Genomic DNA, 10,792 nt, shown 5'->3' on the forward strand with positions numbered 1-10,792 from the left:
GGCCAGAGCCGCAGAGTCTGTATAGACTCGATCGGGTTGGAAGGGACCTCTGGAGATCGCCCAGTCCAACCCCCCTGCCCAGGTAGGGTCGCCTGCAGCAGGGGACACAGACGTGGGTTTGGAATGTCTCCAGAGAGGGAGACTCCATGATCTCCCTGGACAGCTGTTCCAGTGCTCTGCCACCCTCCACGGAAAGAAATCCTTCCTCATGTTGAGGTGGAACTTTTTGTGTTTTAGTTTATGACCATTGCTCCTCGTCCTGTCGCTGGGCATCACCTAAAAGAGTCTGGAACCATCCTCTTGGCACCAGCCGTGGAGCTAAACACGATGGCATTCACCAGGGTCAGTGATGGGACACCAGCCTGGAACTGCTCCAGCACTTTGCTTCTTGGGTGGGATTCCTCCAAGACAAATGGCTCTTTGTCACTCACATGGTACTGTCCTTCTTTCCACCTTCCAGATTTTTAAGAAAAAATCGTCTACTGTGAGGGTGGTGAGATACTGGCACCAGAGAACATGTGAATTCCCTATCCCTGGAAGTGTTCAAGACGAGATTGGACAGGGCTTGCAGTAACCCAGTCTAGTGGAAGGTGTCCCTGCCCATGGCAGAGGGTTGGCACTAGATGATCATTAAGGCCCGTTCCAACCCAAAACATTCCATGAGTCTATGATTCTGAGAAAATTAACAATATAACCAGGAAACAGTAAATTTTTGTTTCTGAACTTAGAGATGTTCCAGAAAATAAAAACTGAAATGGGAAATAATTTATTGAGAGAATTGCTTAAATGCATATTATCCACAGCAGTATCTGCTGCTTATGCTTTGAGTTGTCACTGCTGTCACTGAGCTGGTCAGCCACAGAGCCAACCCCACCTCTAAACCTACCCTGTCACAGCCATTGTTCCCTCCTGGGGGAAAAGGCAGGAGTTTGTCTCTGTAAAAACAAGTACAAGGGGAAGAGGCAGCAGACTAAGGGCAAGAGGGCTTCTGGCACAGAATTCATACATAATAGCAAAAAAAAAACAAAAAGGAGTGATTTTTCCTTTTACAGTCAAAAGTTTTAACAGGTGTTGCCAAATACAGAGTGAGTACTTGAGCAATTGACTTTTGTTAAAAACACAGGTAACACTTTACAGGAACTATCAAGAGCAGTGGTAATTTTTTTTTCACCTGCCGTGACTTGGATTTGTGGTGGCTTTTCTCAATTTTGGGACCAATTAAAAAAAAACTAAACTAATTCTTAGTGGGAGAGGTTTAGCAACTTTCACTCTGACAGGAAATAGTGACATGATTTTCCAAGAAGTAACCAAACAGGAAAGCTACCAGGAAATGGAGAGGCACCATCCAGTCACAAGACCACGAACTACAGGCTAGTGCTACATTCAGAAGCTGGTGGCCTAGGCAGCTCTGGATTGCAGCTGCCTTGTGTCATGGGACTCCTTACCCACCCCACAAGGACAAAGGCAGTTCCTGATGGAGACTGTCCTCCTTGGAGACTCCCTTGTCCTACACTGAACCACCACAGGTCAGAGGGGGATTGGTGTAGCTGTCCCAGCACGGCCATCCCCACTGGTGAGCCAAAGCCTTCAGTCCCTTGTGACCTAAAGTTCAGTGAGTTCACCTCCCATTGAGTTCAGCTTTCAGTAAAGCAGCACAGCAGTTCTTCTCAGTGGCGGTGGAAGAGTGTTATTCATAATCACCAGTAACTTATTAATTATATTGGGTTTGATATTTTGATATGCACCAGCTCAAGCTGATTCTTGTGCAAGTCCACAGATTTTACTAAAATAGCCCTTAAGGAGGACAGCACCGGGCATCAAAAGTAGTATTAGCACACTGAATTGCTGAGCAAGAGTGTGATTGGATTTACTACACTGGATTGTTTCATTTTGTTTGAGTATTTTTGCATCTGATTGCATGATTTTATACTTTATAAAAGCATTCTGTACTTAGAGCTAGTCTGTCATGGTGCATGTAGATCCCAACATGTAAATGAGAACACCACATGCAGTGTAGGAGTTATGAATTGAAAAGGTAAATGTCAGCCATTACCCAAAAACCTCAAGAAAATTCTATTTCTAGCTTCTTGCTATCCTCTCTCTTCAACCATTCAGCTGAAAATCAGCAGTAACTGCAAAAGAGAGACATCAACATAAACAACAGAGTCTTCTGAAACTTTGATCATTCGGTCAGTCTGAAAATACTGTTCTGTGATCAACCTACAATGTTCTGCCACCTGCAGTCAGTCAGGGACTTTGAAGCTCACCAAACCATCCATGAGTGTTCTAATGTAGATGGTAGAGAAGTGTGTGTGCCCTCAGAGGCCACAGCAACCTCCACCTTGAATGTGTCTCCAGCAGAATTCAGTCCCATGCACAGATCTACCAACAGGTCTGAGAGTTCCCCACACAGTGATAACAATGGGTGTCCAAAAAGGCCTCAGAGGGCATTAAATTTCTTGCTAGCACTTGTCAAAGCACCACAATATCATCCCATAGAAGCACATAGGCACAGCACAAACCACTCTGCAGGACCCATCACTGTGGGACTCAAAGGATCAAAGAATGGTGTGCACCAAAACAATAGACTCCCCAAGTTTCTAGTTTAGGGGCCTAGTACTTCCCACTCAAAAACACACAGAGTGAGTAACAATAAGATTTAAAATACTGAACTTCATTGATGACCTCACAGGATTATTTACAAAAAAAAAAAAAAAAAAAAAGATCAAAACCCAATCGAAAACGTTTTCTGTTCCCTCACATATCCTTCCTTTCCTGTAGATGGAACAAGGACAAAAATAAAAATGCCTTTCCTTTTCTTCCCCCAGCAAAACAATCCTTAGAACAATTAACATAACGGACTGTCAAAAGTGCTCATACCAAAGTGACAAATGCCGTGAGTGGCAGGCAAGCCCAGCCCGACCCACCAGAACACTGCATGCTAGATTTGTCATGCAAATCAAAATGGAACCTGACATGCTCTTTGTTCATTTCCCTTTCATAAAATCTACTTTAAATGCCTCCCATGTGCCTTGTTTTGGAAGCTGACATTCCAAATGCATTAGTGCAAATTAAGGAGGGATCCATTACCAATAAAGACATTGTGATACAGAGAGTTTCAACAAATCTTATTGGGAAAACTGGAGAAACAACTGCTGCAGCTGGCAACTGTAGGGTCCCACCGTTTGCTGCTTTTATGAAGTCTCTTTAGAAAAACTCCATCAGTAGGTCCTTGCGGAGAAGTTCTGGCAAGCTGTCACAACTTAATGTTTATAGATTATGTCTGCAAGCAATGGATACGTTATGAATTAGGAAAAATCACAGTGGTTTTCCATTAAGTTTTGTCTATATTAAAACATTTAATGGTTAATGTGCATAAGACAAATATTTAAATTACAAATTGATTTATATCTATCTTTTTTATTTCTGCTATTTTACTACCTGAGTGCAGAAACAATTATATAGCTTTCTAGAAGATGCCCCCAGATATACAGTATTTTACAATTAACATGTACTTTATGAAAATGCCTTTTAAACAATGAAAATCATGTTATGACCTCATGAAAAGAATTGGGACGCTTCCACTGGCTTCAGCTGAGCCAGTGGTTCATCCCCTCGGGATATATTTTTAACAAAGCCCTCAAAGCATTTACTGAGCATGTGGGACTTTGGTTTAAAAATATATGAGCACATCTGTTAATAAAACAGTTTGGAATTTACTCTCAAAAATAAACTAACCCAAACTTTGGACTACATTAACTTCCTTAGTTTTGTAATTAAAATAATTTACATGATGATTTGGTTTCACCTCTGCCAAAACCAGCAGTCAATCTGAATAAATAGTGGTTTCATCACTGCAATTCCACTCTGAGCATCCAAAAACTTAGATTTAAGTCTTTGCAGTTGGTCAGTTGGACTGTTCCATACCAGCATTAATCCTGGTACATGTCCTAGACAGATGTTATTTTTTCCATTCTGATAGAAAATTGCTTGTCTTTGTGAATGCATTGCTTTACTCTTGCAGCTTGCTGGCACTTACCCTGCAACTTTACATCTGAATCCCTCCTGGAATTTCATTCACTCACTCTTCTCTTTTTTCAGCTAAAAGTGGTAAAAAAACCACAAAATCAACAAATATAAACATTTTCGTTTAATGCCTTAACAGAACTATTATCTGATACTTTACATACCTCTTTAAAAAGGCAAAACCTTTACTTTCTTCTCTGCATTGGCTCTGAACTTGAATTTTTATTAATCAGATTTTTCCTCCTACTTATTTTGAGGCATTCTGTTTTGCCCCAAGATCTGAACATCTATACAAAGGGAATTTCCAATGAAGGGGAATGATGCCTCTGGAATTGTTTCCTTGCCAATTCACATCTGGCACTCAGTATAAGATCCATCTGCTTATTCAGGATCTCCAGGGGCTTGCACAGTAGTGGCTATGAGTGTGCCTTTTAATTTGATTTTGTCATTTGGCTGGTTGGTGAGTAGCTGACAGTCTGTCTAAATGCAGTAGGGCAGTTACAACTAGTCAGTCATCATGTCCTAGCTGCCAATTCATAACCCAGTGGAATGCCAGTCACATTTCAACAATTTAAAACTATATCTGTCATCTCCCCTACACACTCCCAAAATGTCAACACTACAAAATATATTGCTTAATTATCTTTAATTTGTTTCTTGTCTGTTGCCAGAGGCCTTCAGAGAGAAGAGAGCAGAGTCATGCTAAGCTTAATTTACCTCACTAACCTAAGTTTGAAGGGTAGGTGAAATTGTGGCATGGCCTGTGGTGACCTATTCCATAAGTAGCAATTTAGGTAAAGATAGAACTTCCTCAGAGCAAAGCCTTGTATCTTTTAAACACAAGCATGTTGGTGTCAGTGCCAATTATACTGGTACAACAAAAACCATAAACTATACCACATATAGATTTATTTCTCCTTCCAAAAACTGGGATTAGGATTGGTCACAATTTGCCTCCTACTGTGTTTCTCACATCCTTCTGTAGAGATGTTTTTAGCATGGTAAAAGTACTTTGACCACAGTCATGACAACAACCAGTAAAACTACCTCTGGAGTGTGGATAATTCAGATTATAGTGTGCAGAATCATATCCTCCCAAGCACCATTCCAAAAACAAGATAAAGTCTTGTAAAACACTTCTGAAGCAACCGCTGGCATATGAAACCCCAGATAGGTTTTCCCATGTGTGAATTTTGTATTTCTGTGCTAACTGGGAAACACTAGGAAAACAGATCTTATCCTTTAAGTAACTGGTGATGATAAAATTCCAAATTCTCACTTTATTAACCTGTACTTGGTTCAGTCACAAAAGAAAGAATTGGTCCCTGTTAAAACTTATCCCTTACTTAAAGCTGAAATTAATTTGCTAACTAATTCAGTTGAGGTTTTATTTTACTATCTACTGACATGTTCTTTGATCCTCCAATATTTTTCTTTTTGAGTGATTGAAGATTTCATTCTTGCACTGTCAACAGACCTTTTGTTCAGAAACTTCTATTTACATCTGTAACTGACTTAATTTTCAGATCTTCCCACAAGTTTCTCTTTGATCTCTGCATTTCTGAGTTTAATCATTAAGTTTGCACCCGAAGTGTTTCAGTTGCCATATCTTTCACAGTTTCCGGGACTCAATTAAGAGAACACAAATCCTGAAAGTTCACTTAGAATAATTTTTTCATAGTTTTGCGTACTACACATACTGCATCTCTGAAATTACAGAATGAACTAGAATGATTCCTGTCCATTTCCATGTATTAAGTATTTAAATTTCAAGATTTAGCATGGATTTTTCCTGTGTAGTTAGTATATTTCTGCCTTTACAGTTTAATCATCTTAAGAGATATCCTACCTTTCTAGAACGAATCAATATATTGGGCCCAGGCTTTTCACAATGCTTTTGAAGCAAGTAGTTTTAGTCCACTATCTCAATTCTAATGACGAACACTTCTGCTAAAAAGCCACCAAGCAAAAATAAATCACTAACTGAAAATCGAAGAGAGAAGACATGAGTAGAAGACTCATGAAGAATACAGTAAAACATCACTAAGAGAACTCCAAGAAACAAGTCCTAAGCAATACTGACTACTAATTATCACTGATTGTTCACCATGTGAAAGCAGAAGGCAGGTGACTCCCTGGTGCAAAACATTCTGTGCATTCACTTTTCACTCCCTGCAATAACTCAAGACACACGAGCAACCTGCTAGCTGAAAGTTGTGCATTGTGGGTGCATTAAGATTCCCCGAGGGCCAAGTTCCTTGAGTGCTGTGCTCCTGGAATACATTTGAGCAGCTCTGTACAAAAGCAGTCCCCAGCCAAACACGTGAATGAGAATCACAAGTGGCTGCTCTGTCAATCTCACACACACCATTCATGGCTACACATCAGAACACTTGGGTTGCTGTGTAGGATCCGAGCTCTTGCCTTTGCCATGCTCCACAGTGCTTCCCTTACAGGAAAGTTTATTTTCTCTTTGCTGAGTTCCCTGCATTAAAGTTCCCTTATTAAAGCAGGGCAGCACGTACACTAATATGCAGAAAAACAAACTGAAACTGAGAGCTTCCACTCCAACAGCAGCATGATCCTGCCATCCCAAACACACCCAGTACTCCACCCGTTCCTGTGCTGTAACTCAGAAAGCTGGAACTGCTCCCGTGCTGTTACCCAGAAAGCTAGAATTGCTCCCTTTCTCCAGGTGCAATATTATGTAGCCTCTGTTTACAAGAGTCTGGGAAAACACTTAGAGGGAGTTGACTTTTGTTTTCCAAGTAGGTAGGGAAGAGTAGTTTATCTAACAAGTTCCATGGCCAGTTACTGTTGATCTATATCAAATCAGACTGAAAATAAAGAATATAAACTGAAAAATGAATTAATAACTATTGCAGATGAAGTTAACTCAGCACCTAGTGAAGTTTATTCATGTAAGTGAAAGAAAGGGGTGCCACTGAAATGGGTCTGGTTTTGGAGTACAGTGACATAGATGGGACCTTCCCATCTACACACAAGGTTCTAGAGCATTTGTGTGTCCTCACTTCTCTCATGGAAAACTTGGGTTTGGGGACAGGGTGCGAGAAGAAGAACTTGGATCCATGAAAACAAGAAGCAAAGTTTGGATTTAACCACAGAAGTGGAGTGTATAAAGTCTTTTCCATAGTGGATGCCCTTGAATCCCACTGACTGTGCTCATTAGCTCAAGGCCAAAATAAAAAAACACAGGTACCCACAACAGTCGCTGAGGATTTGTTATTCTCAACGACACCCTGAACACCCAACTCCAGTGCCTTACCAGTGGGGCATAACAATGCTCCCTAACAAATACTGACCCTGGCTTTCAGGATGGCCCAAATCTGGAATCAATACTTAAAGAAGACTGACTAAAAGTTTATATTCAGCTCGTAAGCACTCTTTTGTTCCAAAGTTACATGTAATACTAATTTCCCAGAAGATAAACTGATCTATAGTGGTATTTAGTTAGCTACTAACCATCTACACAGACAGATCCATATTTAAAAATGTGAGGAAAACAGTATAAATATACTGACAGAACCTTCATTTATGAGTTCCAAGTACACAAGTATTTATTTCTGCTTTAAAAGAAAAGATTTTTGGTGAATATTCTTGTGCTGAGACACAGTAATTTGGGGGACTGGAAGCTGGAAAGTTAAGTAGTGTGGCCATAGGGGTACTACAGGCAACCAACAAAATCATGTAACTATGAACCAAAGCAAAAATCCATAAAGTGCTATAAAATATGCATGTTCTTTTACATATATGTCTGAAGGGGCAAAAATTGCTGCAGTTCATCCATTAAAGATGACAGGAATGCTGGGCATGCACAGACTGCAAAAAGCTGTAGGAAAAAAGAGATTTACAAGTAGCATATTCTTTCAATCTGCAGGAAACAAATCTGATCTTTTGGATATCAAATGCAAATCCCACTAACAGGATGTGAAAACAAGAATGGATTGACCATCTCAAGACTGAAAATCTGACATAGCATGAAAGCCCCTCTGCCACCAACTTCTGCTTTCATTTCAGGGTTTTATTCCAACAGCACTCCTGGTTTGCAATTGATTGTTTCTTCCATTTATCATCTTAAACTTATTAAATTGCCTTTTTCTTTTTCTCTGTTAGGATACTTTTTATCTTTATGGGGAAAAGATACAGTATCATAATCTTCTACTGTTTTAATTTAATGTATTTATGTCAATTTCAGTGAGGTACACTCTATTTCCCTGCATCTTTTTTGGACTACTTTATTAGAAAACACATTTTCAGTGTCATTTGCTAAATACGGCCAACTTTCTGTTACCTGATATAGATGTACACAAGAAAAATGTTTTAATTTTTTGGGTTTTAATAAATGCATCTGTAAAATCTATAGGGGTCTATATTACCTGGCAGATCAGGGACACAAGAGTCTCATGCCATAGCTCATGTCTTCTGAAGACACTGTTATGATTTCAATCTTTCTAAAAAGAAATTATTTCTTTTTCTTGCTTTTAATTGTGCAAAATTAATAAAAGTTACTTGCTATTTTGTGCCCTGTGCTCTTTCTAGCCATGCATTCTGTGAAGCTCCAAACATAGAATGAATCATAGAATGGTTTGGGTTAGAAGGGACCTTAAAGATCATCTCCTTCCAACCTGTGCCATGGGCAGGGATGCCTTCCACTAGACCAGGTTGCTCTGAGCCCCATCCAGCCTGGCATTGAACACTTTCAGGGGTGGGGAATGACATTTCAGAGTTTTTAAGGACTGTACCTCATGAATACTCTGTGCTCCTTAAGGACATATGAACAGCCCAGGGCAGCAGATCTAAACAAGTTAAAAAATGAATTCTCATTACCAGCAAAGAAAAACAGGCTCAAGCTACCAAAGCTCTCCTGTTTGGCCACCAGTCCTACATTTCCAGAGGGCTCAGACGTACATGTGGTGTTGCACTATCCTGTCTTACTCAAGGCAGGAGTCACAGCCCTGGTTCCTCTGTTCACAAGCAGATCCAACTCAATGCCAGAGATTAATTGCTGAGTTATCTTTGTTAATCCTGCTTGGAAGGTTGCCCTCTGTCTCCTCCCAGTTCTGAAATTTAGAAGGATGAGCCACCAGAAGCAACAGAGGCTTGGAAGCAGTTAGGAGGAAACAGGAATAAATTAGTCAGTAAACAACTTCCAAGGACTGAATTGCAGTTATACAACATTGAGGAGCCTTTCTCACACATGCTTCAATATTGATACATTCTGTCATTTATAACAGGGTGTCACTGACCTCAAGCTCAATCTCTGATCACCTAAAGATACCCATAATTTGGGATACTCCTGCTCTCTAGCCTGTAAGTCCAGCCTGGCAAACACCAAACATCAGAAACATCATCAAGAAGTCCCAGGTATTATGAGCAAAGAAATTACACATAAGGTCCTCAAAAATGTGCAGTGCATCTAACACAGCTGCTGCCAGGAGTGAAAGACTGGCATGAAATGAAATATCCAGCAACAACAAGTGGCTGTAGAGAAAAGGAGTAGGAATTAGAAGATAAAGAAGCTGGAATACTAAGCAGAGACAATTATGATAAGCAGGACAAAACGTGTAACAGTATTGTTTAGAGGAAGAAAACACAACATAGGTAAAGTGGTGACAACAATGAATTTATAAAAATGTAAGAAAATTAAGGCTCAAGCAAAACACTGAAAAGCTTGCAGGTAAACCATCAATGTCTGATGAGGGAAGGAGGGGGAAAACAGATAAGAGAAGATCTTTCCAGAGCAAATATAGAAGATAAATAGTGCAGCAGAAAAAGCAAAAAGAGGGGGATAGTAGTCAACAAAGACTTGTTTATCTTAATGTTTGGGGTGTATATACACATATTTTCTTTAAACATAATAAGGTTAATAATGGACAATTGAGACATCACGTTAGAATCCCCCTCTATTGATAATGCAAGGTACATTTACAGCATGACTGACTTTGATACATGGTTTTCTTCTTAATATTTATCACTAAGTTCATTTTTCTTAACACTAGAAATTAGAAGATAAGCGGAGATGGTGGAGTCCCAGTACGACAGCTGGATCTTGTATCAGAATTCAAGGCTGTATTTCACACATAGACCATTCTTACCCTACCCTGTACAATCACCCCGGAGAAGTTTTGCAAAGGAAAGCAAACAGAATGGAACGGCTGCCGAAGCCTTTTGTGTATGAGCTGCCGCACTGCTGATAAGGACGTGATTAAATGGAGCCGCTGTTGAATTTCCCCACGGCGCGGCTGGACTCGGTGTTTTCTCACACACGAAGTGCTGCCCCGAGGGCCGGCCCCGGCCCCGAGCTCGGCGCTGCCGCAGCTGTCAGGGCTCCGGCCGCAGCCACAGCGGCATAACCTGCACTTCCCTGGGGACAGAGAAAGGTCTAAGGAACCCAGAAACACTTTACCTCAGAATTCAAGTCTCCCTGCACCTATGGGCAACTTCTTGTGCCATCCTCGGAGGAAACCTCACGGTTAGCTAAGGTTAAAGCTACGGGATAGCAGCAGGACCTCATAGCCGACCCAGTATAACCACTTCTACCACAAAACCGATACCGATTTATACCCGAACTTCTATTTTGACAAATTTAGCTCTTGAGCTCTGCGGGCAGCGGAGCGGCCGCCCAGGCGAGAGGAGCATCAGCCACCTGTGCGGCCGCGGGGGCAACGGGAGGCGGCATGGGCAGCCCGGAGGAACGCGCAGAGCCGGGGCAGCACGGAGGGGCGGGGGTCGGGGCAGCGCGGGG

General features: G+C 41.0%; 1 protein-coding gene and 1 long non-coding RNA gene across 2 annotated transcripts in view; both read right to left on the reverse strand.

Annotated features, from left to right (window-relative positions):
* UTP6 (UTP6, small subunit processome component) overlaps window positions 1-900 on the reverse strand; it is an 11,242-nt gene extending 10,342 nt beyond the window's left edge. Inside the window, exons 1-2 of the mRNA XM_008637586.2 lie at window positions 887-900; window positions 294-453 (exon numbers count right to left, since the gene is read on the reverse strand). Of these exons, the coding sequence (XP_008635808.1) occupies window positions 294-453; window positions 887-900 (174 nt within the window). The remainder of the gene's footprint in view (window positions 1-293; window positions 454-886) is intronic.
* A 1,820-nt stretch (window positions 901-2,720) lies between these two features.
* Window positions 2,721-10,783, reverse strand: LOC108447899. Its single transcript, XR_001863605.1, has 3 exons — window positions 10,454-10,783; window positions 4,040-4,101; window positions 2,721-3,283 (listed from the first exon to the last, which is right to left on the reverse strand). It is a non-coding gene; the product is annotated as an uncharacterized LOC108447899 (long non-coding RNA).
* Between the last annotated feature and the right edge of the window lie 9 nt (window positions 10,784-10,792).

This window comes from Corvus brachyrhynchos, unplaced genomic scaffold (genome assembly GCF_000691975.1).
Source record: "Corvus brachyrhynchos isolate BGI_N302 unplaced genomic scaffold, ASM69197v1 scaffold407, whole genome shotgun sequence".
NCBI lineage: Eukaryota > Metazoa > Chordata > Aves > Passeriformes > Corvidae > Corvus > Corvus brachyrhynchos.